The sequence below is a fragment of the Camelus ferus genome, chromosome 1 (assembly GCF_009834535.1).
Source record: "Camelus ferus isolate YT-003-E chromosome 1, BCGSAC_Cfer_1.0, whole genome shotgun sequence".
Classification (NCBI taxonomy): domain Eukaryota; kingdom Metazoa; phylum Chordata; class Mammalia; order Artiodactyla; family Camelidae; genus Camelus; species Camelus ferus.
The window spans coordinates 100,140,613-100,167,789 of NC_045696.1; the positions used below are offsets into that span (position 1 = coordinate 100,140,613).

Consider the following 27,177-nt stretch of genomic DNA (forward strand, 5'->3'; position numbering starts at 1 on the left):
ACTTAGCTTCTCAGCCTTATGACTGAAATCAGATGTAGCCTATTAGGGTTAATTTTAATCTGTATTCTGTTAACCTATCATGTTACCGTTTTTTCATTGATTTTTGTCATGCAAAATTTGATAATCCTGCTCTTCTATGTCTACCTTCATGTCACTGATACAAATGTTGGGATAAATAAAGAATCCAAGAAGTCACTACCAGAGGCCAATCTCCAGGATGACAGAAATTCAATAATCAATATTTTCAGTAATTGTACCATGACAGAAATTTGGCTACCTTGGTCTCATAAAGGCAGCATTCCTTGCAGAAATATTGGCGACATGGTTACCCATATCTTTCAGAGAGTCAAGTTTAGAATGCCCATAATCTTAATAATGGCTAAAGTGGCAGGTAAAAGAATTGCATCCCAAAATTTCTGAACATATGGGCCATTTTAAATTTTATTTCTGCTGGAAGTATTGAAGCCACATTGCTTCCACAATATCCCAAATGATGAAATACTCCAAAAGCACATCTACTCTCAGTACAAACACTGGTAATTTCACCCTTGGCTAAAGTACAAGCCCCTATAAGAGTGTATAGTTTAGCCTGTTGGGCTGAAGTAGCCATAGATAAAGATGCTGCCTCAACCATATCAAGAGGAGTTGCAATGTCATACCTAGCACAATATTTGCCATTGTCACCTTTTAATAAAGTACCATCAGCAAACCATGAGAAGTCAGCCTTACTCAAAGGAATTTCCTGCAGATCATGATGAGGAGTCAGGAGGTGGTCCATCGGCATTAAGGGACACTGCCAGTGATGGAGGGGGAAATAGTAGCAGGGTTAAGGTTACTGCACCATAAAAGAGTTAAGTGAGGAGCAGCCAACAACAGAATTTTAATGGAGGTGAGGTAGTTGACTGAGAAATGTTGAGTGTAATGAGATTTCAGGAGAGGTTCTACTGCATGAAGTACAAAAATGATTATAGAGGATCTCACAGTGATTTTTCTTGGTGATCTTAACCAAAAGGGCAATGGTAGCAATGTCTCTAAGGCAAGGGGGTATCTGCATGCTACAGGGTCCAGTTGCTGGCTATGAGCTCCTATGGGTCAATGATAGTCCCTATGCTTTTGGGTGAGTACCCCAAGGGTATTCCCTCCTTTTCATATACGAAAAGGAAAAAGGAATCTGATAATTGGGGTGCCCTAGGGCAGGTAGGTTCATGTAATTCTCCTTTAAGGCCTGGAAGGCTAAGCTGTTTGGTTCCTCCCCAAAAATTGGGTCAGGGTTATTATTTTTCACTAAAGCATACAGAGGATTGGCCACAAGGAAAAATTTGGAATCCAATTTTGACAATATCCAACTATCCCAAGAAAACCTCACAGTTGGTATTTCATTTTGGGTTGGGGAATCTTAGGACACCACGAAGTCTACTTGAATCTAGGTGTAACCATTATTCAAGACACCCTAAATATCAAACCTGGGTTTGGGCAAATTGCAATTTTTCTTTGGAAATCTTATGTCCCTTTGGGGCTAAAAGCTTTAGCAAGTGGATGCTGTCTTCTTGTGAAAAGGCTTGAGATGGAGAGCGAAGAAGCAAATCATCCACATATTGCAACAAAGAAGAAACTCTAAGAAACTTTACGTCATCCAGATAAGCCTTTGGGATTTGAGAGAAATAACAAGGACTCTCTATATAACCCTGAGGTATTCATGTACAGGTGAACTGTTTTTCTTCCCAAGTAAAGGTAAAATGTAATGGCTAGCTTCATTAACTGAAATATTAAAGAATGCTCTGCATAAATCAATTTCAGTAAAAATTTACTTCAGGGGGGAGGGTATAGCTCAGTGGTAGAGTGTCTGCCTAGAATGCATGAGGTCCTGGGTTCAATTCCCAATACCTCCATTAAAAAAAAAACAAAAACTTAATTACCTCCCCCCAAAATAAAAATTTTAAAAATATAAAAAGAATTAAAACAAACAAACAAACAAAAAAGAATTTACTTCAGGTGGGAATACTAAGGTAACACCTTGGTCCTAGAGAATCCAGGCGAAGGCTTTTCCAGCCACTTTCCAAAGAACAGCCCCTATTCCAAAGGATGGCTGAAGTGGCAAAGTTTCAGTGAAGCAGTTCCTGTTCCTGAAGGAATGGGCTGATACCTTCTCAGCCAGCCTTGGTTGAGACAGTTTGATCTCAAAATCAGATCCAAGTGCGAAATACATACAGATGTTTACATACAGAATAGGCCTTAGTGAGAAGGCAAAACCTTAAAATAGATCCTAAATAAAGCCTAAAGAGCTTTAAATGCAAAGAAGGCTTGAGTTCAGATCCAGGATAAAGGCGGACCTTCAAATTTCAGGGTTGGCGAGAACAGCAGCAAGCTCAGTAGGCTTAATGGTGGGTATCACACCTGTTTAATCACAAGACCCAGAGCCTTGGGGTTCTTCTCTGGTCCCCATAGGGACCACCAAAATGTTGACCTAAAAAAGACACACTGCCAGATAGTTCTCTAGCAACTACTGGTTTATGTGGGATCAGCAGGGAATTGCATTTCAGGGTCAGGCAAGCCATGTGCAAGTCCCTGCACGACAAGGGGTGCAGAAAACTTTTACAGAGAGAAAAAGGAAGTGGGGAGGGCTACAGTAAACAAAGTGTCCGTGGCTTTTCATTGGCTTGGTCCTTGCCGGGAAAGAAGGGGAGTCTTTCTTCTTGTTGGGCTTTGCTATAGTCACAGGGCACAAGAGCTCCCTGTTCTTCTCTCCTGACGCTACTTAACTGAGGTTTCTGTTTGGTTCCTTTTTTTGTCTGTCTGTCTGTCTTTCTTTCTTTCTTTCTTTCTCTCTTTTTTAACATGAAGATGATTAAATTATATAGTCACAATGTGAGTTTGTGTTTCTAAATTCAAAAATCAGTTGCCCGTACAGACACCGTATCTGTAGCTTTAAAGAGCTGGCTTGATGATATTCCTATACATGTCTACTCAGATTGTATTGTAAATTGCCATGGAATGTGTTCCTGGGTGAGGCTCCCCTGAATTAGCCCTACACCAGCCAGGAGCATTCCTAAGAGAGTAAAAGACTTTCATTATAGGGGCTCTAGAAAGAAACAATTTTATTACAAAGATCTTTGTTTTCACTGATGATTCCTGGACAATGTGCCAGAGAAGCTAGTTCAAAATATAATAACACTTGAGTCAAGTCCATCCATAAGGAGAAATATGAGAATGAGAAACTTCACCCTAAAACATATTATTGCTGCCATCCTGTTCATATCTAATGCTGCCCAGAAACAGAAATGTTTCCCACCATCCAAATACTGTCCTCACATTAATTAGCTGGAAGGAAAGTTTATCATCTTGGTCTGTATTAAAATCCATAAACACTGTGGAAGCCATCAAGTTCTTTGACTACAAAAATATTGAAGGGAATCAGCATTTAAAACTGTGGACAATTCACCTTACATTGTTTGCTGGCAAAACTTCAAGCCATTACTTTAGTTGCTTGAAAGAGCCTCTCTCCTACCATCTCATTTCTCTCTACCCCCACCTTCAACCTGCTCTCACTTATTATCTTTGTGTGCTCCTTTGTTAAAATTCTTTGGGTTTCATTTCCCTTAACCTTTAAACATAGACCTTACTGGACTAAAGAATTGAGGTCAGGAAATAAAAGGTCATATACCAAATTCTAACAATTATAATAATTTCCCTAATATACAGTGGAAAAAACTGACTCCATGGTAACTAATTTTGGGGTTTAATTACCACAAATATAAGTGATTGATACGCCAATAAAGCTACTAAAATTGGGCCTCATTAGTAGAGCCCTATGGATTTCACTGTATTGTATAAATATCAGACCAAATACTAGAAGGTAATGAAACATTCTAAGGAAGGTAATCTCAGTGTAAGGAATCTGCAATCACGGCAGACAGAAATAGCAAAGAGAAAGAAGGGTGTTCAGTCTTAGGAATAAAATATGTGAGGAAAAGTGGAGAACTACTTACATGAACTTACAGGATTACTAATTAAAGTAAGAAATATATTCCTCTTTGGAACATAGAATCAAAGATATCCTATGGATATATATTTTGTTTAATAAAAAGAGCTTTCTGACAGTTTGGCTTACGTAGCAATGAACTCCTTTAAAATGCTATGAGCGTGTGATAATTAGGCTTTCAATAATGCTAAGGTAGCCTACATTGGAATAACTCTCCCACAGATAACTATGGAAGAAATATGTAAACAACTATTTGAAGACACTAGAGAGCAGTAAAAATCAAACAGAAACTGTAGGGATTTGACCAGTTTAAAGAAATGAATGATAATCACTGAGTGAGATCCACGTTTACAGCCTTGCCCCTGTGGGCATTCCCCAGTCCTCAGGGGCAGGGCAGGTAGAATTCAAGCAAAATACGCTCTCACATTCACTCGCGATGTCAGTGAAGAGATTTCAGGCTGCCAGGTTCGCTGTACATTGAGGGTAATCTCAGAAAGTAGGGTGAAGAACATTAATACCTACCTACAAACAGCCCTCAAATCCCTGACTGACGGGAACTATGCACGTGCTAGGGAGGCTCCAATGACGCCAGCAGAAAGTAGCAGGTGAAAGGACTGAACAGAGATTTCAGTTGCTGTGCACTGCAAGGAAATAGAGGTTGGAATTTGAGTACTGCCAAGGACATACAGCTTTGGTAAAATCTTCATGCATGTGATAGACTGGCCTTAACAAAGTATCAACCAAAGTTTCCAGAGGTTAAAGATAATCAGCCTTCAACTGCTTGCCAGAAAATAATGAATCTTCTTTCAGAGGAAGACAGAATTTAGAATCTCTACAATGTATTATCCACAATATCTCCAAAGCATAATGTTTCACAAGACATGTTTCACTCTTGAATTACTGGGGATCATTCATGTGACCATTGTGTATGTTTGCATTCATAAACTCAATGTCTGAATCACCTTCATTAATTTAAAACAAAGCTGATATTGTACAGAAACCACAATAAAGGTGTTAAAAAATTAAAAATAAAGTTTGGTGGAATTCAACACACAAAAAAGGTAATAAATAGTATATTTAGCTGTAGTTTGGGCGCCACTTTGTTTTATGCTTTCAGTACATTATTTCGGTATTTGGGTAATGTCCTGTGTAATTACTACTGAGAAATACAATATGAATTTTTAAAATTTGTTTCACATGCATACTAGCAAATAGCATACGTACAAAGGAAAATAGAAAGTTCCAGAACTCCACTCCCATAAGCCTTCTGATTTATCCAAACTTCCATAGTGGGGCACTGCCAAATACTCTTCCAATCTTAATGTAATTTACCTCTGTCCAGTTCTTAGTCTTTAAAAGGTAGGTACATCTAGATTCTCCCAGTTCCTGTCAGTGGATTGTGCTCCTCCCCATGGACCACAGACCTGAACCACATTAGTCTGAAAACACCATTAGTGTCTAATAACGGAACCTACCAAATGGCATTTTCTCCTAATGTCAGAAAACACTGGTAACATTGTTCCCGCGCCCCTCTTTCCTGGCGTGCTCCCTCCATCCCCCCAACATCAAATTGGCTCCTCCAATCCTGTGGAAAAGAAAACCGCCTGGGCCCCGCGCCCGAGTGTTTCCAGCCAGCACCGCCTCGCCAAGGCCAGCTCTCCGAGCCAAGGGCCTGGGGGAGGGACAGATGCAAATTATCAGGGCTCTTACGAGAGAGGTTTCTTCGTTTCCTTTCCTCTCCTGAAATCTCCCCAAAGCCCTGCCTCACAGGCTCTAGAACGTGCCTCTCTGATTAGAAGCAACCGCTGGCTTGCTCTCTTTCTTCACCTCACCTGAGAGCTGTGACAACTTGCTTTTCCTCATCTCCGGTCCTCGGAGTTCTTCACCTGGGAGCCGGCTCCAGAGGCGGCCCGCGCCTCCCCCTCAGCTCGACCCGCGGCCTGGAGCTCGGCGCGCGGGGGCGGGGCGAGGCGGGGGCCGGCGTCCCCGGGAGGGTCCGAGCCCTCGGGACCACGCCCCCGACCCCGCGCGCCCCTCCCCCTCGGGCTCTATTTTGTTTTTAATTTCAAAATCCTCCTCTTCCTTTCCTTTCCTCACCCTCCCCTTCCCTTTCCTCTCTCTTCCCCTTTCGGCTTCTCCGCGGATAAAATCAGACCCCAGGCCTGGCGTCGTGGGTGCCGAGCTGACGGCAGGCTGGGCGGTGAGTGGGGCCGGGCGGGGAGGGGTCCCGAGGAGATACCTCGGCCGGCTGGCGAGGGGCGCGCGGCGTCCTGGGCTGGCAGACCCCAGCCCGCCTCGCTCCCCGCGCTGCATCCTCAGGTGGTTGCCGAAGTCCCCGGGCGCCCAGTGCACGTCTACCCGGGGACGAGGCGGGCCCGGCAGCGAGCGGCCTCCGGGGCTGGGTCGAAGTCGGGGCCTCGTGGATCTGGAGTCGGCGGCTGAGGCCCCGGGACCCAGGCCGTGTTGGTGAGACGGTTCCGCCGGCGCAGAAGCGCGCTCCGCAGCACTGGCTGCGCTGCGCCTCTTTCCCGCGTCTCCTGCACGCGGAAGGCGCGTCTCCCGGGGTCGCCCGCCACCCGCGCGTTTCTGCCCCGCAGGCCGGGTCTCTGGCGGGCGCTCCCTCCGCGCTGCTCTCAGGGACCCGGGCCAGGCCGACTCAGGGCCAGGTAAAAGGGTTTGATATCACTGTACGAGTCTGGCGAGCGGAGGGGCGGGGGTAACTGGAGAGAGCCCGTCTCTCACTTGAACCTTCAGCAATCACACCTGGGTGTGATTTATTTCGGGGTGCAGTTGCTTTGTTTTTATAAAATAAAACGTTTATATTTCAAGACAGAATTTTCTTTCATTTAATTTTTGGTCTTCCCTTACGGTCTACAGTTTAGTTGAGTTCTAAATGTTATGTTGCACATATAAAATGTAGCCACCCAGACTAGTACGGATGAAGATATGATGCACTAAGGCTGGTTTCCCACCTACTTAAAGGGGTATGGCTTCAATATTTTAAATTGGGTGTTAACTACTTGAGGAGTAGAAAGATAACCTACATCTATCTCGCTATCACGGGCATCATTTCCGTACTCTGACACTGTTGAGTGGTATAGGCCAGAGGCATCAGACAGGAGAACACGTTAACATTCTGATTAGGAAAGAAAACAGCATTTTCACAATTTTGCTCATGGAGTGATTGTGTAACTTGAATACTTAACAGAAAACAACTGAAAATCTCACAGAAGCAGTAAGAAAATTTAGTGAAGTGTCAAATTGCGTCTAACCGTAATTTACAGATATTCATAGATGTTATTTATATAAATACGACTAGAAAATAGAAAATAAACCATTCGATTTAGCATGAAATAATACAAAATTGAAAAACCTATTTTTAAAAAAGACATAAAACATTAGGGACCTATTGAAAATGTATTAAATGTGTGTATGGGAATGTATAGGTAAAAGTATAATAAAACACGTAACATTTTTCTAGACGAAAATTTCTCTGAAAGAACATATAAATTAAATAGTTCTATCCGAATTTGTTTTTAAAGCAACTGTTTAGCTCAAGTGGAAAAACACGCTTGCCAGGAAGCTTTCAATTCAAAGAAAAATGTACATATATATGGAGATTTTACTATATAATGAAAGATATTATGAAACTATAGTGATTAAAAGGCCGTATTATAGGGAATAGGGTACTACCAGAATTGAGGAAACTGAAGAGACATTTAAGAATAAAAGGAAAGCAGACATTTGGTAAGCATACATTTTAAATCAGAGAATGGGGAAGAAATAACATTAAATTGATCTTGTTTGGACAATCAGGTATTCATTTGAAAAACCTAATAGTAAAACTTGAACTTTCCCTCACTATTAACATACAAGTGAAATCTAGATGGTTTACTAAGTTAAATCTTAATATATGAAACCTGAAAGTAAAAGAACACTTGAATGAACATTTGTGAGCATGGCATGTGGGAAAGCACTTTTGAGACTGATAAAAAAAAAACCTAGACCCCATTTAGATAGGGACATGATTCTCAATATTTGCATGAAAACAAAACCAAACATACAAATGGAAATTGTTAACAGAAAAAGAGCTAACTATACTAATATGCCTAGAACTCTCATTAAGAACTTCTACAATCAACAATCCAATTTGAGAAAAAAGTCAATTCAAAGTAAGAAAAATGCAAAGTATAAGTAATATGAAGATTGTCAGCCACACAAATTATCAAAAAAATGCAATTAAAGTAAGATTGTTTTGCCTGTTTTACTGATATTGAAAGTCTGTTAATACTCAGTATTGTTGGTAATTGATGAGAGAAATAATACTCTTAACAATCTCTTAGTGGGTATGTATTAGTAAAACATTTTATAGTGATAACTATTAAAATTTTCAAATATTCATTCACTAATTGGAGCATAGAATTCATCACGCTCCTTAGTGTGTAAAGATAGTCACAATAAGATTGTAATATAGAAAACTTGGCACAGTTCTATAACCATTGATTGGAATTTGATTACATAATTGTACATCCAAAGGTAGAATAATAATAGTCTAAAACATATTTCATTATTATATTTGTTACAGACATCAGGGATCTTTGATGTTACACTACAATGTGCTGAAGGCTCAAATGATGGTTAGCATTTTTCAGCACTAAATTATTTTTTAATTAAGGTATGTTCCTTTTTTTAGACATAATGATATTGCACACTTGGTAGACTGCAGTATAATGTAAACATAACTCTTACACTCAGAAGCCAAAAAATTTGTGTGAGTTGCTTTGTTGTGATATTGGCTTTACTTTGATGGTCTGGAACTGAAACTGCAATGTCTCTGAGGTGTGGTATATTATTAGGTATGTTCATATTCCATTACATGGTTCTGTAATGTATGCATGTTTATAAGTAACAAGTGATGATGTCATAAGAGGAAAAAGTAAAATAATAAACAGTAAAGCTGCTGAGAGTGTAATTAGTAACATACAGAAGAATCACTTTATGAATAATAGAAGAAATACATGTTCTTTCACATAGCTTTTCATATTGTTCGCTCCATTTGCTTTCTCTTTCAGGTTCTTTCTTTGAAAATCCCTTTCTTTAGTATTGATTGCTGTTACCTTTCCTATAGGCACACAGTTGAAAAGTTTTGCCTGAGGGTTTTCACAACCTGTTAACTTTTTTATAAACAGAAAATAACAGTAATTTTCACACTCTATGTATTTCAGCAACATTGTACTAAAACCTCTTGCATCCTTCAGGATGGTGGAAATGCTATCTTTTAAAAAGGAAAATATCTGAAATTGGATTATAAAAAATAAAGAATGCATGGCAAAAAATGTAGTAGAAATTAATGACAGATTTTGAGAAAATATTCTTAACAGAAAATAAAATTTTAATACCATTCTTATAAGCAACAGGAAAAGAAAATTTCTTTAAAAACTAGCAAAGAGAAAAATGGGCACATGCCAGACAGGCATTTCACAGGAGATGAAAATAACTTTTAAGCATATAATAAAAACTGGTCAAGATGCGGACAATAAAACTGAAATGTTTTCACCTTTCAGATTGGCAGTGACAAAAATTTTGATTAAACATTGTGTGAGAAATGTAACACCTTTTTGTCTTATGGGTGAATTGATTCAGATTCTTAGTGTATACTTTGACTGTATACATTAAAATAAAATTGCTCAAAACTAGGATCCAGCAATTCAACTTTTAAGAATTTAATACACATGTATACAAAGAAGTAATATATAAGCTTATTTCAGCATTGTTTGTAATAGCATACATTTGGGGAACAGTTTAAATTTTCATCAAGCAGCCAGTTGAATTGGTGCAGCCATTAAAAAGAATAAGGTTATATTTATACAATGGAATACTACTCAGCCATAAAAACCGACAACATAATGCCATTTGCAGCAACATGGATGCTCCTGGAGAATGTCATTCTAAGTGAAGTAAGCCAGAAAGAGAAAGAAAAATACCATATGAGATGGCTCATATGTGGAATCTAAAAAACAAAAACAAACAAACAAACAAAAACAAAGCGTAAATAAAGGACAGAAATAGACTCACAGACAGAGAATACAGACTATTGTTACCAGGGGGGCGGAGGGTGGGAAGGGATAGACTGGGATTTCAAAATTGTAGAATAAAAAAAAAAAAAAAAAAGAATAAGGTTATGGGAACTGAAATGTAATCAACATCAGGACAATTTTAATAAAGAACAAGGTATAGAATGGTATATAGAAGGCTGCCATTTGTGTTAAAAGGCATAAATATATTTTGTGTCTGCTTAGAAAACTTCTTGGAAGACAAAAACTAGTGTCTGGTTGCCTTTGAGATGGGAGAGGGGGATCTGTGTAGAAGGGGTCCTTTTGTGATACAAATCTATGTACTTTTCCAGATAACACATATTTAAAATGACTTTTTATACATGTAAAGCTTCTTATCAAAATGGTTTAATTGTAGGTCACACGACATCCTGTTTTGTTACAGATTTTAATACTGGAAGACTAGTCAGAAAATGACACAATAAAGCATTATCTGGTAATCTTCCAGAAACCATGATCGGCATGGTAATGTTTTTTTAATTGCATTATATAAAGATCATGATATTATTCTTCTGGTATTTTTTGTACTCCAAGTAACAAAAACATGCCCCCTCTGAAAGCTAAAATAGACCTGATATTCTCTATGTTTAATAAAAGTTATCAACTGTGACTATCAGTTTGCTCCCATTTAATCTCATTCTTTTATTTTAAAATAAAGCCAAATAACCAACTTTCAAGATTCTTCACGTGCTAAAAAGGGGAATATCCTACCATAGACATTTTGTTCGGCAAGAATAATGGTGTGACTAAACTAAGAAAAATGTTTGTATAAATTGTAAAAACATAATATAGATTAACTAGAATTTTCCAATATTTTAATTTTTCATAATGAAAATTAATCAGTTTCTTTCAAGTTTCTTGTAGGATTGATTTCATGCAAACGTAATGGAATCTATAAGATATTATATTCAAAGGAAACAAAAATATACCCCGTGATGTGGAGGAATAATTTAAGCTTTATAGGAGAAATTTCCTTAAAGGATGTAGCAGAGGATTTTACAGAGTGAAAAGCTTCATTTAAACAATATTTTTTGGATGCCTACCATGTGCAGCCACTGCTGTATGTACTGAGAGTACAAGAATAATATATTTTTTTAAGTTAAACATCTTTCTTTAGGAAGTTTACCTTCTAGTTGGGGGGGATTCCACCAAATTTAATCCTCTTTAAGGCTCTCATTTCAAACCTGTTTACTGCACCAGCTGCTGATTTCCTCTCTCCCGACTCTCTGTCTCCCTCCCAGGAGCCTCCCTCCACACTGCTCTGCTGACTTTTCTCCACTCTCTGCACTACGTGGCACCACCTCTAGGCCAGAAAGGGGTTTTCTTTTTGCCCCAGTGGCTTATTTGGCCATAATAGGCAGAGACCCCAGTCCTCTCTTTCATAAACATGATCTGCTTTGGGGCCAGCTTCCCAGAGAGAAAGGTTGGGGAAGTCCATGAAAAGCTTCCTCCTGAGCTCTGTTTATATCATGAGAAATCTAGCTGCAGGTATTTTTGTGAAATGCATTCCTCACCTACCTCATTACATTTACTAAAATACATAAACTGACTTAGTTTAAACCTTACAGCTAATGTTTCTGTTATCCATGTTAATGTCACATGTGAATTAGTCTAAAATCCACAAAACTTTTGCTGAGCCAAAACCGATTAATGTAAATGTCTCACCATTACTGTAAAAACATTTCAAACAGACCTACCCAATTATTCAGCAAATTCATATTCAAAGAGTAACATATCTGAACTAGTTGTTTCTGTTTTTTTGATTTTACCAAGTCTACGTCAGAATTGCTGTGCCTTACAGAGACAAGAAAAAGTAGCTCATTAAACTGTATATACAGTGGACCCTTGCACAACACAGGTTTGACCTGTGAGGGTCCCCTTATATGTGGATTTTCTTCACTAGATAGGAACTGTAGGACTGCATGATCCTCAGTCAGCTGAACCCTTGGATGCGGAGCTGAGGATAAGAGGACTGACTGTAAAGTTATACGTGGATTTTAGGCTGCTGGGGGTGAGCATCTTGATTCCTGCATTGTTCAAGGTCAACTGTGTTTTTCTATCTTACAGCTCTCCCCTACTTCAAAGGTAAACATTGAAGAGTTCTGGTGTGGCCAAAAGGATAAAAGGAAAGCCCAGGCAAGGTAGCAACGTGAAATAGCCTTGGGGAGCTGGATCGCCCTGGTAAATGCTGCCAGAGTTTCTCACTAACTGCATGCAGCCTTGGAGGCGAGCCTTTTAATAACTTGTCTGTGCCTCAGTTTCCACCTCTATTATAGTGTCTTTTACAAAGCTTCTTATGAAATTAATATTTGTAAACTGCCTAGGAAGATGTTTAGAAAGTGTCTTTGTTGAATACAATTGAAAGATAGGAGATCATCAATCCTGGGAGCTCTGATTTGATACATTAGCCACAAAAATAATAATCAGTTCTTGGACATCCAGCTTTTTTCATCCATCAGTATAAAGCTAAGAAATGTAAAAAGAAAAGGAAGCAAAAGAACACAATTGTCTAGTAAACTTACTGCAGAAATCTAGTTAGACCCTTAATGTGCAAGATTTGTGTGGGATCAGAGGCCATATTTCTGGATACCACTGTCAAATCTGATCTGAGCTAGTTTGTTCTTCAGCAGTGATTTCAAATAGGTGACCCTTGAACAACCTGACTATTTTAATATTCAATCCAGAATCCACAGGCAAGCTAAATAGAAACATAATGCATCTGTTGCTTGTAAACCTGCAATTTTAGGGTCTATTTCCCTAGGCAGCCATTAAATTTCCATTTGTCTTGATCTTGGTTCCTGTGAAGAAATGAATAAAAGTATCATATATTTTAACTAGCAGTAGGTATTTAAAGTGTCATCCTAAATTAGAAATAAATCCCTGGAAAGAATCAGGGTTATCTTGAAACAAAAGGACAGCTTTATTGTTCAAAACATTTGCAGACTGGGGATACACAGCCTTTGGGTGTAACAAAGTATGTTTTGGGGGGCGAAGTACTTTTAAAAGCAAAAACCTCAGAAGCCACCATTGGGAGACTTGTATGGGAATTGGATGACCCTTGCAGCCTGACCACAAATTTTTGTGATTAACTGGTGTCAGAGCTTCTCCTTAGGAACATTCTAGGAAAGACAGCAAAATCAGAAGTTCTTATAGTTGTCCCTGGTTTTTCTAAGAACTGAGCCCCAAGTCTGTCATGGCTGTATGGGTCCATTTTATTTGGGGTCCCTCTTAGCCACACCCAGTCCGTTTTCTATGTTCTTTCTTCAAACAATTTATCTGATTTTTTACTTTTCCTGAGGGGATTTTATTTTATTTTTACATTTAAACCTCCAATTTTAGGGTCTGTTTCCCTAGGCAGCCATTACATTTCCATTTGCCTTTATCTTCATGTGAAGATATGAATAAAAGTTTTATATGTTTTATTTAGCAAAAGGTATTTAAAGGGTCACTTATAAAAAGAATGAACAGTTCTTTCAAATGTAAGTCCTGAGTATCTACTATTTTGTAACATTTTTGCATTAGTAATTCTCAGAAATCTGTTACATCACCATATCAGCTAACTTCTTTTTCAGAAAATACATGATTATTTTTAATATTTAAGGAATTAAGAATTATATTTGGTGGCATGGTAATACAAGAATACCAATTCCTTGGTATGTGGCAAAATTTAAAGAAAGATAATATTTGATATTGAGATGGTCACAGTCAGATATGATTTAGATTTAAACTGAAAAGCCTTGCTAGAAAAAAAATAACTTGACAAAATGTTCCCTAAACTATAAAACCATTCACTTGTAGAACATGAATCCTTTGTAAATTATTTTCTCATAAGTGAATGGCTAGAAGTATATGCAAATATTTATGTAAATGAAAATTTTATAGCACAGATCATAATATCAAAAAGCTGTAAACAACAAAAATGGAATAGTTCAAATAAGTTAAGGTATAGTCTTTGGTACCTTACATTTAAATATATTTATTTATTGTATGTATTTATTTAGTTTCACAGTATTTCTGTAATAAGAGACAAAGAGATGATGTCTTTAATGTAATTTTAATTGTCTACTCTTTCTAAAGCCTGTTACTAGATAAATCAATTCATCTTAATAATATAACATAATAAATGTCACTATCCTAAATTAGAAGCAAATCCTGTAGACACTTAAGCTGTGCTTACCTCTTTCATTTAGCTACAAGTAGGAAAAAGCCCTCAGCAATGTCTCTGTTTTCTCCTAGCTTTTTCCAATTTGAAACTCAGTACAAACAATGCTCATAAAATCACATCTGCTAGGACCATACTTGCTGATGGTAGGAGATGGAAATTTTTGGTATCAGCTTGGAACCCAGCATTAAGTCTTGCACACTGATGCTCAGTAATACATGTTAAATGGCTAAATGGCAGACAGCTTTTTTTTTTTAATATACTACGTTTGAATACGGACGTTTATTCTTGGTCTCCTCACCAGTTCGTTTATTTTACCTAGTGAAATTGTAGTAGTAATGTATATTTGTCGAGGATTTGCTATGTACCGGATGCTGTGTTAAGTGCTATCCAGGGGAAACCGTTTTAGTCTTCACAGTAGTTCTGTGAGGTGGATTCAGCTATCATTGTGCCCATGACACACAAGATAACTGAAGAACAGAATGGTCACTCAAGGTAGCTGTAGGATGCCATTTAAGATATCAGGGCTGCCTTACACAACTAGTAGAGGTAGACCTGGGAGCTACCTGTCTGCACCACTGTCCATACTGTCTGAAATGTGCTGGCATACACCACTTACCATCTACCCAGTCTTCTGCCCTCCACCAAGTGTCCTACCCTGTGTACAAAGGATATCACTTCCTAACAGTTACATATTAAACCCAAATGGGGAACTGTGGTAGATGGACTAGGACTTTGCGAGGACTAGCTGTATTTCCTGCTGCTGCTAAGAAGCTGAAGGAATTGTGCAGACAGGGACCTACTGCTTTCTTTTCTCTCTGCTTAGAGCTGAAGGCAGTGGAGACAGGCAGAGCCCAAGGTTTTAGATTTCATAGGCAGGTTTCCAAGCCCTGTGCCTAGAGAATTGCAAAATTCTCACGTGCCCAGAGGCTCTCTTACCAAGACCAAGACAGATTCCAGTAAATGCTCAGCTGCAAAGAGCTTTGTCATCTTCAGTTTTGCGTTTGAAGTTTCAAATATCCATGGCGTGGCTCTAGAACTTGTGGTTTTATTGGACTTTGCTAGTGTGTCACTGTTTACAGAGGTGAAATTGAAGAGTGAGCATATAACACAGCTGCAGAGTTTGCTGCAGCCAGAGGTATCCAGCTAAATGCTCTCTAGCTTTTACCACCAGTTAAATGGCATTTCTAGGATGCCGTTTAAGATATCAGAGCTGCCTCACAGATCAGCCAACCACAGCTTCGCCTGCCTCATCCTGTGTCGCCTGTGTCTCCTTTCCCTCTTTACTCTTCCATTGGCTTAGATTTCCCTGTATGCAGCCTAAGCCTTGAAAATGCCAAGGCCTCTGCACTTGAGTTCTCTGGGCCGTGTAATGCCAACTTATTATGGAGACGCAGCTCAGTTTTCTGTCTGATTTCTGTTTGCTAAAAAGCCAGAAGTCAGTCTCTCCGTAATGTATGGCACTTGCTGGCCTCGCTGAGTGAGCGGGAAATCTGCGACAATCCACTGCGTGTTAAGGGAGGGTTACATGCACAACATGTACCAACTGGAAATTATCATTGTACCAAGTGGAAATTACCCCGCCTTATATAACATTTTTGATAAACTATATTGTAAAATTTTAAAGAAAAGGATGAGAATTTAGGGTGGTTAAAAAAAAAAAAAAAGAAACTAGTGGCTCAAAGGAGGGAGGAGATAAATGCTTTGAGCACCTGCAGCTTATGAAGCAATGCTTAGGTGTATTTTTGTTAAAATTCATTGATACTAGTTTCTAAAACATTTCTATAGATTTAAAATTTTTTCAGAATTGTTTTATTTTTTCAAGGTGTTTTTCAGTAACTTGAATCACATTGGAATTTTAATTTTTGCCTGGCATGGTTGAGAAATGTTGTTTTTCTTTATACTCCGTCAGCCTCAAACATGCCTGATGAAAAGCATCACCTGGGACTGTGTTCAAAGTACAGATTTCCAGACCTGGACCCCAGAGATGCTGCTTCACTTTTGGGGTCCAGAGTGGTGTATTTTTCCTTCAGGTTTCTTTTTGGTAATAAAAATATTCAAATATTTTTCAATATTCAAAAATATTCAAATATTCAGCAATCATTAACATTTGCCACCATTGCACTATGCTATATACCATGTGCCACCATAGGTAGTTGGATGGATGGATGGCTGAATAGACAGATGGACAGATAGATGGATAATTTTCCCCTTTTTACTAAGGCACTCAATATTCTGTTCTGATTAGTTTCCATTACAGTTCCTTGACAGTGTGCAATCCCCAGGTTTAGTATAGAAAGGAACAGGAGATGTTTAGTTAGAAAGTTACACTCAACACAGAACTGTCAGATGGTTCTTTTTATTGGGAAACAATGTCATACATATAAATGTGCATATTTAAACATACACGCTGCTCTTTAAAAGCTAGTAACAACCCATTGCCTCTGTTGCCACTGCCCTGTTAGAACATTAGCAGGAACTTCAAGCCCCTTGAAGGCCAGCACTAAAAACTCTTGCCCCAAGTCACTTCTCCATATATGACAATTTTCCTGAATTTTGTGTTATTAATTCCCTGACTTTTCTCCTATACATTTATCAGAAAAGAAAATGTTTTGTTTCATTTTCCTGCTTTTGAACATTCTTAAGGGATTCAAATGTATTCTCCTATGAATTGCTTTTATTTTTTTGTTGTTGTAGTTTTGAGATTTATCTTGGTTGATATGAGTAGCTGTAGTTTTTTCTTTTCACTACAGTATACTATTGTGTTATATGAATGTATCAGAATTTATTTATCCAGTGTACCATTGATGGGCGTGGGAAGTGTTTTCAGTTTCTTTTAATATGAACAGGTTGTCAAAAACATTCTCATCTATAACCTGTGTGTACAAGTGTGGGAGTCCTAGGAATGTTCAGAATTTAAGGTTCTGGAAAGGTGTGGGCATTTTCCTAAACACCAGAGTATCATCATTAAAGGAATAGGATCAAATCCTGGAATTCTTTTGGTTGGCCTGCAGTTGGGTCTGGATTTGGGGTATGCCTCAGGAAACTGTTTTTACTTTTAAGACTCATAGGACACTGTACAATTAACTCCAGCTCCAAAGAGGTTAGTGAAAGTGGCCCAAGACTGGTGGAATTCTGAACCAGGTGTGGTGAGAGCTGGGAATCCTCACGCTGGCTTATGCCATGGTGGCATTCACCGGATCAATTCAGTATCCGTGTTGACCACTCACTCCTATGGTGTTCTAGTGCTTCTTCAGTAAATCTATTCTGTACCTGTGACTTTCTTTCTTTTTAATTTGTACTTTTTATTACAGTATAGGTGATTTACAGTGTTAATTTCAGGTGTACAGTAAAGCAATTCAGTTGTCCATATACACATATGTATATATATTTACTTCCTACTCAAACAGCACAAATGACCACATTCTGTACTCTGACAACCAGGATGACTCATTGGAAAAACGGACTTTGGATTTAGAAGTTCTTGAGTTTAGCAGCGTTGGCTATTTACATATCAGAGAGATCTTATAATTGGAGATAACATGAAAAGTGCTTGGCCATTTCCTGACATTTCATAAGCATTCAGTATATTATAGCATTTGTTAATGTTTTCTCCTTGTTGTTTGTCATTACCCAGAACTCAGAAACCTGAAATACTGAAATTCCTTTCTCTAATAATAATCTTTTTTCCCCTTGATTGGATTAATGAAATTTCTCCCTGGATCCTGCCCCCTTGTTTCAAATATCACCTGAACTTCTAGTTTACTTCTCTGAGTTATTCTCAGGATGTTCACATATACAAAAATTTTCCCCTTTACAGAGGCACTAAGAATTGAACACAGGACCTCTTGCATGCCAGGCACCCACTTTACCACTGAGCTATACCCCATCCCACCCCCACATATTTTTATTTAAATGTTTAACATGTTTTCTTTCAGCTTCTTAAACACAGCAGATCCCAATTTGAACATCTGATTCCTGCCCTCCCCAGTCTCAACACTCCAGTCCCCAACATTTTCCCCACCATCTTCCTCTTAAGTTCGGTTGGTGGCATCACCATCAATTTAGACACCCTGGCTTTAAAAAGCGAGGCTCATCCTTGATGCTTGTCCTTGCTTAGTCCATCAGCAGCTCTTGTAGGTTCTGCTTCCAAATCTTGTTGTGCATTTGACCCTCTCCCCTGTTACCTCCCAGGTCTAAGCCAGCATCAGCTCTCACCTGGATTACTGCCTCCATCCCTCCCTCACTGCTTCTACTCCTGCCCTATCAAGATAAAGTTTAAGTCAGATCTGATCACTGATTAGAGACCTCCCCACTGCAATTCCAACAGATTCCAAACATTGTGCATGAGTTTCAGGCAGACCTCTGTCTCCACCTCTTACCTTGGTTCTCTTCTTCCCTTGTGTCCCAGTCACACCTGACATCTTTCCCTCCCTTGAATATTCCAAGCTCTTTGCCATTTCAGGACTTTGCAATTACTTTCTTGTCTTTCTGAAACTGTCTTCATACTTGTTTTTAGTATAATGCCTCCTTTCATAGCTCAGATAGCTGAAAGGTCACCTCCTGAATGAGGCTTTCCTAGCCCCTGGAACTCCCCAACGTGTTTTTCTTAGATCTTTTACTCTGTTTTCTTCCTAACTCTTCTATCTAAGTTTCCTAACTCTTCTATCTAAGTTTAATCTTAAGTATTCGCTGACATGTTTCACTCCACTGGAATATAATCTCCAGCAGTGTCCATCTGGTTTACTGCTTTATTTTCAACACCTGTAGTAGTGCCTAGTCATAATAGGTGCTCTGTAAATATTTGTTGAATTAAAAGAAAGAATGAAAGAAAGATAACTAGAGGCTGAAAGAATCACAAGACTTGTTACGTGTATCACTAAACAATGATAGTAACTATATATATATATTTTTAAGGTATAAAAATGTTTTGTTTTTCAGGATTCATTGGAATTCTTCAAAATGTCAGGTAAGTCTCTGAATAAATTTTAATCTGCTTTATTTTCAAATGTGAATTGTGTGATTCTCTTCCTTTAAAAATTGGAGATTATTTCATTTTGAAGTTACTTGTTTAATATTTGGAGAATATATATAAAATATATTAATTTCTTTATACATGTGAACACTCCTATTTATCTTTGACAGAAAGGGATTAAAAGGAATTTATATTGGCATATAGGTACTGAAAAACCTCTAACGTATGTGGGGGGAAATTAGGTAAAGGAAAAATACAAGTAAGAAAATAAGTCTGCAAAGAGAGGTGGTAGTGATAAAAATGATGACAGCTTGCCTTCATAGAAGAAGGCTCAAAAGTAGGCCCTGCTTTTTCAAGCAACGTAGGAGTTGATATAAGGAGAGAAACACCCCATCAATGGGATTTGTGTTTCTTATGAGAGAAAAGTCAACTGGTTAAAAAACTCAGGACTGTTCCTTATAGTGAATCCAGGGAGAAATTTCTCTAATTTCAACAAGAGGCCAAGCTGTCATGAAAGCGACTTCAGTACCTCCCCTGCAGCAATTCGTGACCTCAGTTACCATCAGGCAGAATACGGTAAAAGTATGAGTCACTGGAAATGTGGACTAAACCACCTCTAATTGAGTTGTGTGGTTCTTAAACCAGTAACTATCCATCATGGTATGTTTTGAATTTATTAAGTATTTATCGTGTTATGTTTTGATTTTATTTAAACACAGCCGTTTTCCAAAAAGGATTCTGGGAGAAAACCGTATTCACTCTGTATATGACTGTACACTCTCTAGTATATAGCAGGTAAAAAGAATTTTTGCTACTGTGCAAGGAATTTGTGTAGGTGGGGATCAGCATCAGGTGCGCTGAGCCACTAGCATGAAAGCTTTTTGCTTTGCTCACAGCACAATGTAATTGTCTACTTTTATTTTTAAATCCATATTCAGGCTAAAAATCCATCAAATATATTAACAGGTTGATGTCTCATGTACATAATAACTTGCTTCTAATATGAAATAAGAGTGTATTTATTTCATATTGGTTATAGTCATTGATTTGTACCAACAAGAAAAAAATGACTATGTTCTGTAATCATATATTATCATTCCCATTGTAAATCGTGACCCCTCTCTCTCCCCCAAAATATAGTTCCCACAGCACCTGAGCAACCTGCAGATGAAGTGGAGAATCAAATAAAACCACCTGATCCAAGGCCCGGTACCCCTCCTGAGTACAGTTCCCATTTTATACCGGGTAGGTTAAGTATTCAGAAAGAATCTCTCCCCTCTCCAGAAAACCATACTAATACTTAAGGTTGCTTTTTTAATTAATTACTTAAGTGATTCAATAAATAAATATTGAATGCCTTCAGGGTGCCAGGTAGTTTACTAGATGTTAATTAGAGTTATATTCTCGTCTCCATAGGATTTACACTGGGGAAAGAAGTTGTACAACATTGATGGCATTCTCTTTGCCTGACTATGAAAAGAATGTTGCAGAAGCACAGAAGGCAGTAACTGACTCTCCCAGGGATTTGAGGGAAGCCCTAACTAAGGAGTCAAGTTTTGCTGGCCCAGTGAGGAATTTCTCAAAGAAAAGGGGGAAGGGGCCATACCTGGCAGAAAGAACAATATGTCCCAAAGCACAAGGTCATGAAGGTCTAGTATAAGTCATGCATGGGACAAGTGGCAGGAAAAGTACAGAAAACTGGAGGTAAATAGCTTTGAATTCTGATCAAGGACCTGGTAATATTCTCTAGTTCTGCAAATATTTTTATAAGTCTGAATACATGCCACACTGTACTCAGGGACTCAGGAAAACGGATATTCATGGGTATTTGGGCAGTATGTCACACTTTTTAAATTGAGAATACACTCACTTTTGACTAAGGAAATAGTTTTATCAGGATTGTATTCAAATACATTTTAATGACTTAGAAAATTATAAAGTATAGTAATATTTCTTTAACTATTAAGTGTGTATGTAGAGGTAGAAACCAGTAAGTTAGGCTGTTAAAAGGGGGAAAGAAACCCCACTATCCACAGGATGATGGCAAGGATATGGTTTTGGCTCCAGTCATATGACCCATGGAGCACAGGTAGCCTTTGCCTCTGCATTGTTTTCTGAGAAAAGCAGGGCTTCCTTTTCCCCTTTCCCTCACCTGTATGCATGTTGTGTGGATCTGATCCAGTGTAACCCCTCATTATGGCTTAACTCCTGCTAAAATCAAGGTTTTGACAATCCTATTTTATAATCTTGCTATATCTGACCATTTCTCTATGTTTTACTTCATTGACTACCAACATGATCTACATACCGTACCTTATATTCACCAGTCACTCTATATCCAAGAATCTGGGTTCCACTAGAGCAGACTCTCCACCATTTTGAAGAAGTAAACATTCATTATATAATCATGTTCTGCTCATTTGTGAAAGTGTCTGTCCATTCCTTTTTGTATCAAAAAATTAGCAGGTTACAGCCATCAAATTAAATGGCTAGGTACGTTGAAAAATAATATGATGCAGAGCATACAGCTAATGAATTTTCAGTTGTGAAATACAGTAACAAAAATTCACTGTGCTCGCCATCTAGTGGCTGAACTATGTACTTCATACTGATGCAAATTCTCTCCCCTTAATTCACATTAAGGAACTTGAAATAACTGTACTTGAAATATTTAGCTTTAATGAATTCCTTTAAATTCAATTATATAATTTCCATTTGCATTATACTGCCAGCTGTTTGTCCCCACTGAACATAATTTTGCCCCAAACATGTTTAAAAGAATAGTTAATACAAACATTTGTTACATGTAGTCAATTTAAAAGAGAAAATGACTTACTGTTTTAAAATAAAAAAGGATAATAATATTCCATATAACTAAGAAAACACAAATCCCTAAAGCAGTATTTCTCACGCTTGTATTGGTAAGACAATACTCCATAATAAAGTTATTTATTTAAATAGATGTGGGATACTAGTTACACAAAGTTAAACATGTTTTGTTTTGCTGTGTTTGCCTGCAGAACAATCAAAGCCCTTAATGGCAATTTTAAACCTTAAAAGGGAATATAAAAGATACCATTTCCCACAAATAATTAGATTTGTTTTTCTTCACTTCTCTTAACATCTCTGAATAATACATTATTTTAACAAAAGTCATTTGATTACATATATTTGTATTTAATTTTTCCTAGAAATATAATCTCTATACTGAATAGCCCTATAATCTAAACTGTAATTTTACCCCTGATTTATTGAGCTTCAAATTTTATTCCATGAGGTACTTTTAAGTTAAAAATCACACCGTTAATATCACCAGAGTTAATCATCAACTCACCGAAATGATATAACAATATTTTTGAGACAGTTTATATGATTTTTAGACGCATCTTTGTTTTTTTAATAATAGTTCTAAAAAAGAGAGATGGATACTGAATTTCCAGTCCTATTTGGGTACTCTTAAACACAATTATTAAAGGAATTAAAGTATATTCTTCACAACAAACTGAAATATGTAATTTCCTCCATTTTTTCTAAAAACATTAGATCTTTTTTCTCACTTAGCTCTAATTTGACATTGTTTCTAGTTATCATTATTTTTCCTTTAGTCTCTTCTGACTTGCAGTCTCTATCAAGAGCTCAGTGTCTTCTACCCTTAAAAACTGGTCTTCCCCGGAGTTCCTTGGGCCACTCCCCTGTCCTGCCCTGCCCTGCCCTGTCCCCTCTCTCACGTCTTCCATTCATACCTGTCCTTTTACACTCTCCTAAGTAATCTTGATAATGCCCATGGCTTCAGTTGTCTTTAACCACTTATGAATCCCTTATCCCCCACCCCATATCAATCTCCTCTTCTCTGAACTTACTTCCACCTGCCTGTGGACCACTTCCCCTTGGTGACCCAGGATCTCAAACTCAATGATCCTCAATCCAACTTCGACATCCTCCTTCCAAACACATACTCTCTATTCTTTTTCTACACTGAAGGTCTGCAGGAACCCAACTCAGAAAACTGAGAATCTTTTCTCATATCCAGTCTATTACCAAGGCAACGTGTCTCTTTTAAATGTCAATTATTATTTCTCCACTTTCTACTCCTTTCATCACAACTTCCTTGCCTCCCATCTGGACTCCTGCAGGCACTTCCTGCCTAATCTAATCTTCTCATGTATAAAGGTTCTAAATGGAAAACTAATCACTCCACTTTCCATTTTATCAGCATAAAGTTCACGCTCTTTGTGCAGATTGTACATAGGTCTTCCATGATCTTCACTTCCTCCTCAGTTCCCTTTCTGCTTTGTCCACTGGGTCTCCATACTTGACCTTTACTCCTGCGGCACTGAGCCTCCCCTGGGCAACTGTGCGATTTGTACCTGCTCTATCTGTAAAACCTCTGCCCCTCGTGGAGGGGCTGGCTGGGTCTGCTGTGTCAGCACTTACGTCACAAGGGATCTCCTCCGCCTAGGTTATTTGCCTCCTCTCTGATCTTTTCACACACTATGTGGCTACCTAGGAGTATGTTACCCAGCCGGGTCCTTGGACCGTTCAATCAGTAGAAATTGATAAGAGGCCAGACGAGAAATTCAGACCAGCCTTTTTTGGGACTCAGGCTGCAGCACGAGGGAGCAAAAACAAGAAACATGTGCCCTTGCTCACTCCCCGTGTCGGGGCAAGCTGATTCCTTAAATGGGGTGAGGGTAGGGACAGATTGGTGATTCATGCAGGAGGCGTAGCTTAGGGGGTCTGCCCACCCCCCTTGGGGGTGCTGTGAGCGTAGTACCCTGATTTTGCACACAACTGTTTGTAATATTTCCTTATGATACACTTTAATTTCTTTAAGGTTTTAGTAATGTCCCCATTTTCGTTCCTGATTTTAATAATTGAACTCTATTTTTTGACTTGGTCAGTCTGTCATAAGGTTTTTCAATTTTGTTGATCTTTTAAAAGAACCTACTTTTGGTTTTGCTGATTTGTCTTTTTTCTTTTTTTTAATTTCATTTACTTCTACTTTAATCTTTATTATTTCCTCCTCCTTCCTTTGGATTTGGTTTATTGCTAAGTTGGGAAAGTTAGGTTACTGATTTGAGATATTTCTTTTTTAATGTAGGTGTTTATAGCTATGAATTTCCCTCTAAGCATTGTTTAAGCTGCATCCCATAAGCTTTGGCATACTGTGGTTTTGTTTCATTCATCTCAAAATAGTTTCTGATTTCTCTCATGATTATTTTTTGTCCCTTTGATTATTTAGGAGTATGTCATTAAGTTTCCTCAAATTTGTGATTTCCCAAATTTCCTTCTATTATTATTGATTTCTGATTTTATTCCATTGTACTAGAATATACTCTGTATGATTTCAGTTGTCTTAAATTTATTGAGACTTGTCTTATGGCCTTGTTTTATGGGAGGTCTGTCCTGGAGAATGCTCTCTGTGTGCTTGAGAAGAGCATTTATTCTGTTGTTGCGGGGAGGGTATTCTATACATGCCTGGTTTCATTTACAGTGTTGTTCATGCTTCTCTTTCCTTTTTGACCTTCTGCTTACGTGTTCTGTCCTTCATTGTGAGTGGGGTATTGCAGTTTCCAACTATTTGTTAAATTGCCTGTTTCACTTTTTAGTTCTGTCAGTTTTGCTTCATGTATTTTGAAGCTCTGTTTTTATATCTTCTTGATGAATTGACACTTCTTTTATTACAAAATGTCCTTTACTTCTAGTAACAATTTTTGTCTTAAAGGATATTTTGTCTGACATGAGTGTTGTTATTTTATTAATTTTTATTAAGTACTAATGCATGCTACAACATGCATGAACCTTGAAAACATGCTAAGTAAAGGAAACCATACACAAAGGCTACATGTTACATGATTTTATGTATATGAAATATTCAGATTAGACAAATCTGTAGAGATAGGGGCTGCCTGGAAAGGTGGGGAATGACTGCTAATGGGTATGGGCTTTTTTTCTGGGCTGGAATTAGAGTGGTCATTGGAAGAACCCCTTTGAAGTTAGATAAACCTTACTATCTTTCTGACCTTAAACATTAGTAACAATAAACACAGTAACAAGTGTTTACAGTGCTAGTTACATGCTAGGGCTTGTGCTAATCCTACCACAACCTAATGAAGTAGGTATGTTACTATCCTCAAAGAAGGAACCTAATGCATAGAGGCTAACATATTGCTTGATATTTAAACTTCATTTTTATACCTCTGAAATGGAAATAATTATCTCATAAGGTTTAACTGGATTAAATGAGTTAATGTGTAAATCCCCTGAGTGCATTTTTGTACATTCTACACCCTTGTAAAATGGAACATCTTGTTTTTAAGTGGAGGTCATGTGATCCGTATCATCTTCGTGTGAAAAGTCATGCTAACTTCCAATATATTGTAGTGTTAACAATGTATAACACTTGCATTTATTTTTGAACTCAGGGCCTCCTGGACCAGCCCTCCCTCCACCTGTAGGCTACCCAGGAGGCTTGCCTGTGGGATACTACGGTCCACAGCAGCCTGGTACCTTCCCCTTGTACCTGCCAAGTAGTGGTACCCATCCTATCCAGTACCAGCCTGGAAAATATCCTGTGCCACAATCTTCTGCTCCAGTAGCATGGATGCCAGTGCCAACTCCCATGCCAAACTGTCCTCCAGGTCTAGAGTACTTAGCCCAGGTACTGTATACAAATCCAAATTACTTTTTTACAAAGCATGATTGGAGATCCAATAAGAAGAGAGAAAAGGCTAGATACAATAGATAAAGGCGATGGGTCATTGATGACAGATGTCTAGTTTGTGAGACTATAGGTGTGGTGGTACTAATTTCATAAAAGTGAAGGGATTTTTTTGGTGGGATGAATATGGTTTTTGTGAAGGATTGTATGTTGAATTTTGAGACATTCAAGATGTCCTGTTGAAGGCTATTTAAAAATAAAATTAGCAATAGAAGAAAAAAACTATCAAAGATGGTATTTGGGTATTGTTTGCTTAGAAATAAAGAGTTAACATCAAGAAAAGCAACATTATAAAGAGCAGGGTGGTAGACAGTGAGTGAATCACTTACTGCCGCAGCCCATTGGCTTTTCTAACCACGTATAGTTTTCATTAACCAGCTCTGCCACCTCCCTGCCACCAAAAAAAATTTTTTTTAAATACAATGTAAATAAAAAGAGAGGACCTACCAAATACATTGTTTCAGGCCAAGTTCCAGAGAACCCCTTTCCACAACAGAGTGACTTCCTGGTTTCCTTCTATATAGGCGTCCGAAGCCCAGGACACCCATTTCAGAAACTGGGACAATATGCCAAGTTTATGTAGCAAATGGTACTGTTTAAAAACCCATGTCAGAAACAAACAAAAAAAGTTGCTTAATGAAAACAAGATCAACCTAGTGTTGAAAATCGCTTAGAAACTACTAAATCATGTTTTGTTTTTAGGTAAAAGGAAGTGTTGAAATACATTACAAGCAAGGGACTTGTCAATTCAATACATGTCACGCCACATAGTCAATCAGATGTTCCTCGAAATTGATGTGTTTCTCTTCTCAATTTTACATGCTGACTGTTAATCCTATGCGTTGAAAACCATTGGTATGATATTATAGTGTTGATCTTTGGACATAAATACAGGTGGATCAGGACATTTTGGATTTTACATGAACCAAAAATTTTATTAAATTGTTGTTTGGCAAAATATTGACAAAATACACCACCAGTCATTCAGATAAAGTGCTAGAATACATCTTCACATTATTTTGGAAGCTTATAAAATGTTTATAAGGTAATCAGGTTTAGAAAGTTTCTTTTTGATACTTAATGATAAATACAGAAATTGTCCTTGGAAATCCAATATCTGGAGTCATTTCTTTTTAAAAAATGTGTAGCTTTAATATTGTTCATTTAACAATTTAAAAATTCTTCACTTCTTCTATTACTCTGAAAGAAGTTGAATGAAGATATTTT

General features: G+C 38.0%; 1 protein-coding gene, 1 long non-coding RNA gene and 1 other non-coding gene across 10 annotated transcripts in view; 2 read left to right on the forward strand and 1 right to left on the reverse strand.

Annotated features, from left to right (window-relative positions):
• The window catches only part of LOC106728644, a 58,099-nt gene extending 52,163 nt beyond the window's left edge, over window positions 1-5,936 (reverse strand). For all 6 annotated transcript variants that reach the window (XR_004322554.1, XR_004322533.1, XR_004322545.1 and 3 more), the window contains exons 1-2: window positions 5,812-5,936; window positions 4,502-4,620 (exon numbers count right to left, since the gene is read on the reverse strand). This is a non-coding gene — a long non-coding RNA (uncharacterized LOC106728644). The remainder of the gene's footprint in view (window positions 1-4,501; window positions 4,621-5,811) is intronic.
• Window positions 1,818-1,889, forward strand: TRNAS-AGA. Its single transcript has one exon. It is a non-coding gene; the product is annotated as a tRNA-Ser (tRNA).
• A 107-nt stretch (window positions 5,937-6,043) lies between the features above and the next one.
• PLSCR4 (phospholipid scramblase 4) overlaps window positions 6,044-27,177 on the forward strand; it is a 30,624-nt gene continuing 9,490 nt past the window's right edge. Inside the window, exons 1-6 of one of the 3 annotated variants that reach the window (XM_032486786.1) lie at window positions 6,044-6,179; window positions 8,565-8,654; window positions 12,160-12,273; window positions 19,196-19,223; window positions 20,370-20,474; window positions 25,655-25,890. In XM_032486786.1, the coding sequence (XP_032342677.1) occupies window positions 19,217-19,223; window positions 20,370-20,474; window positions 25,655-25,890 (348 nt within the window). In that variant the 5' untranslated portion in view covers window positions 6,044-6,179; window positions 8,565-8,654; window positions 12,160-12,273; window positions 19,196-19,216. The remainder of the gene's footprint in view (window positions 6,180-8,564; window positions 8,655-12,159; window positions 12,274-19,195; window positions 19,224-20,369; window positions 20,475-25,654; window positions 25,891-27,177) is intronic. The other 2 variants (XM_032486779.1, XM_032486796.1) reach the window with 2 other exon arrangements.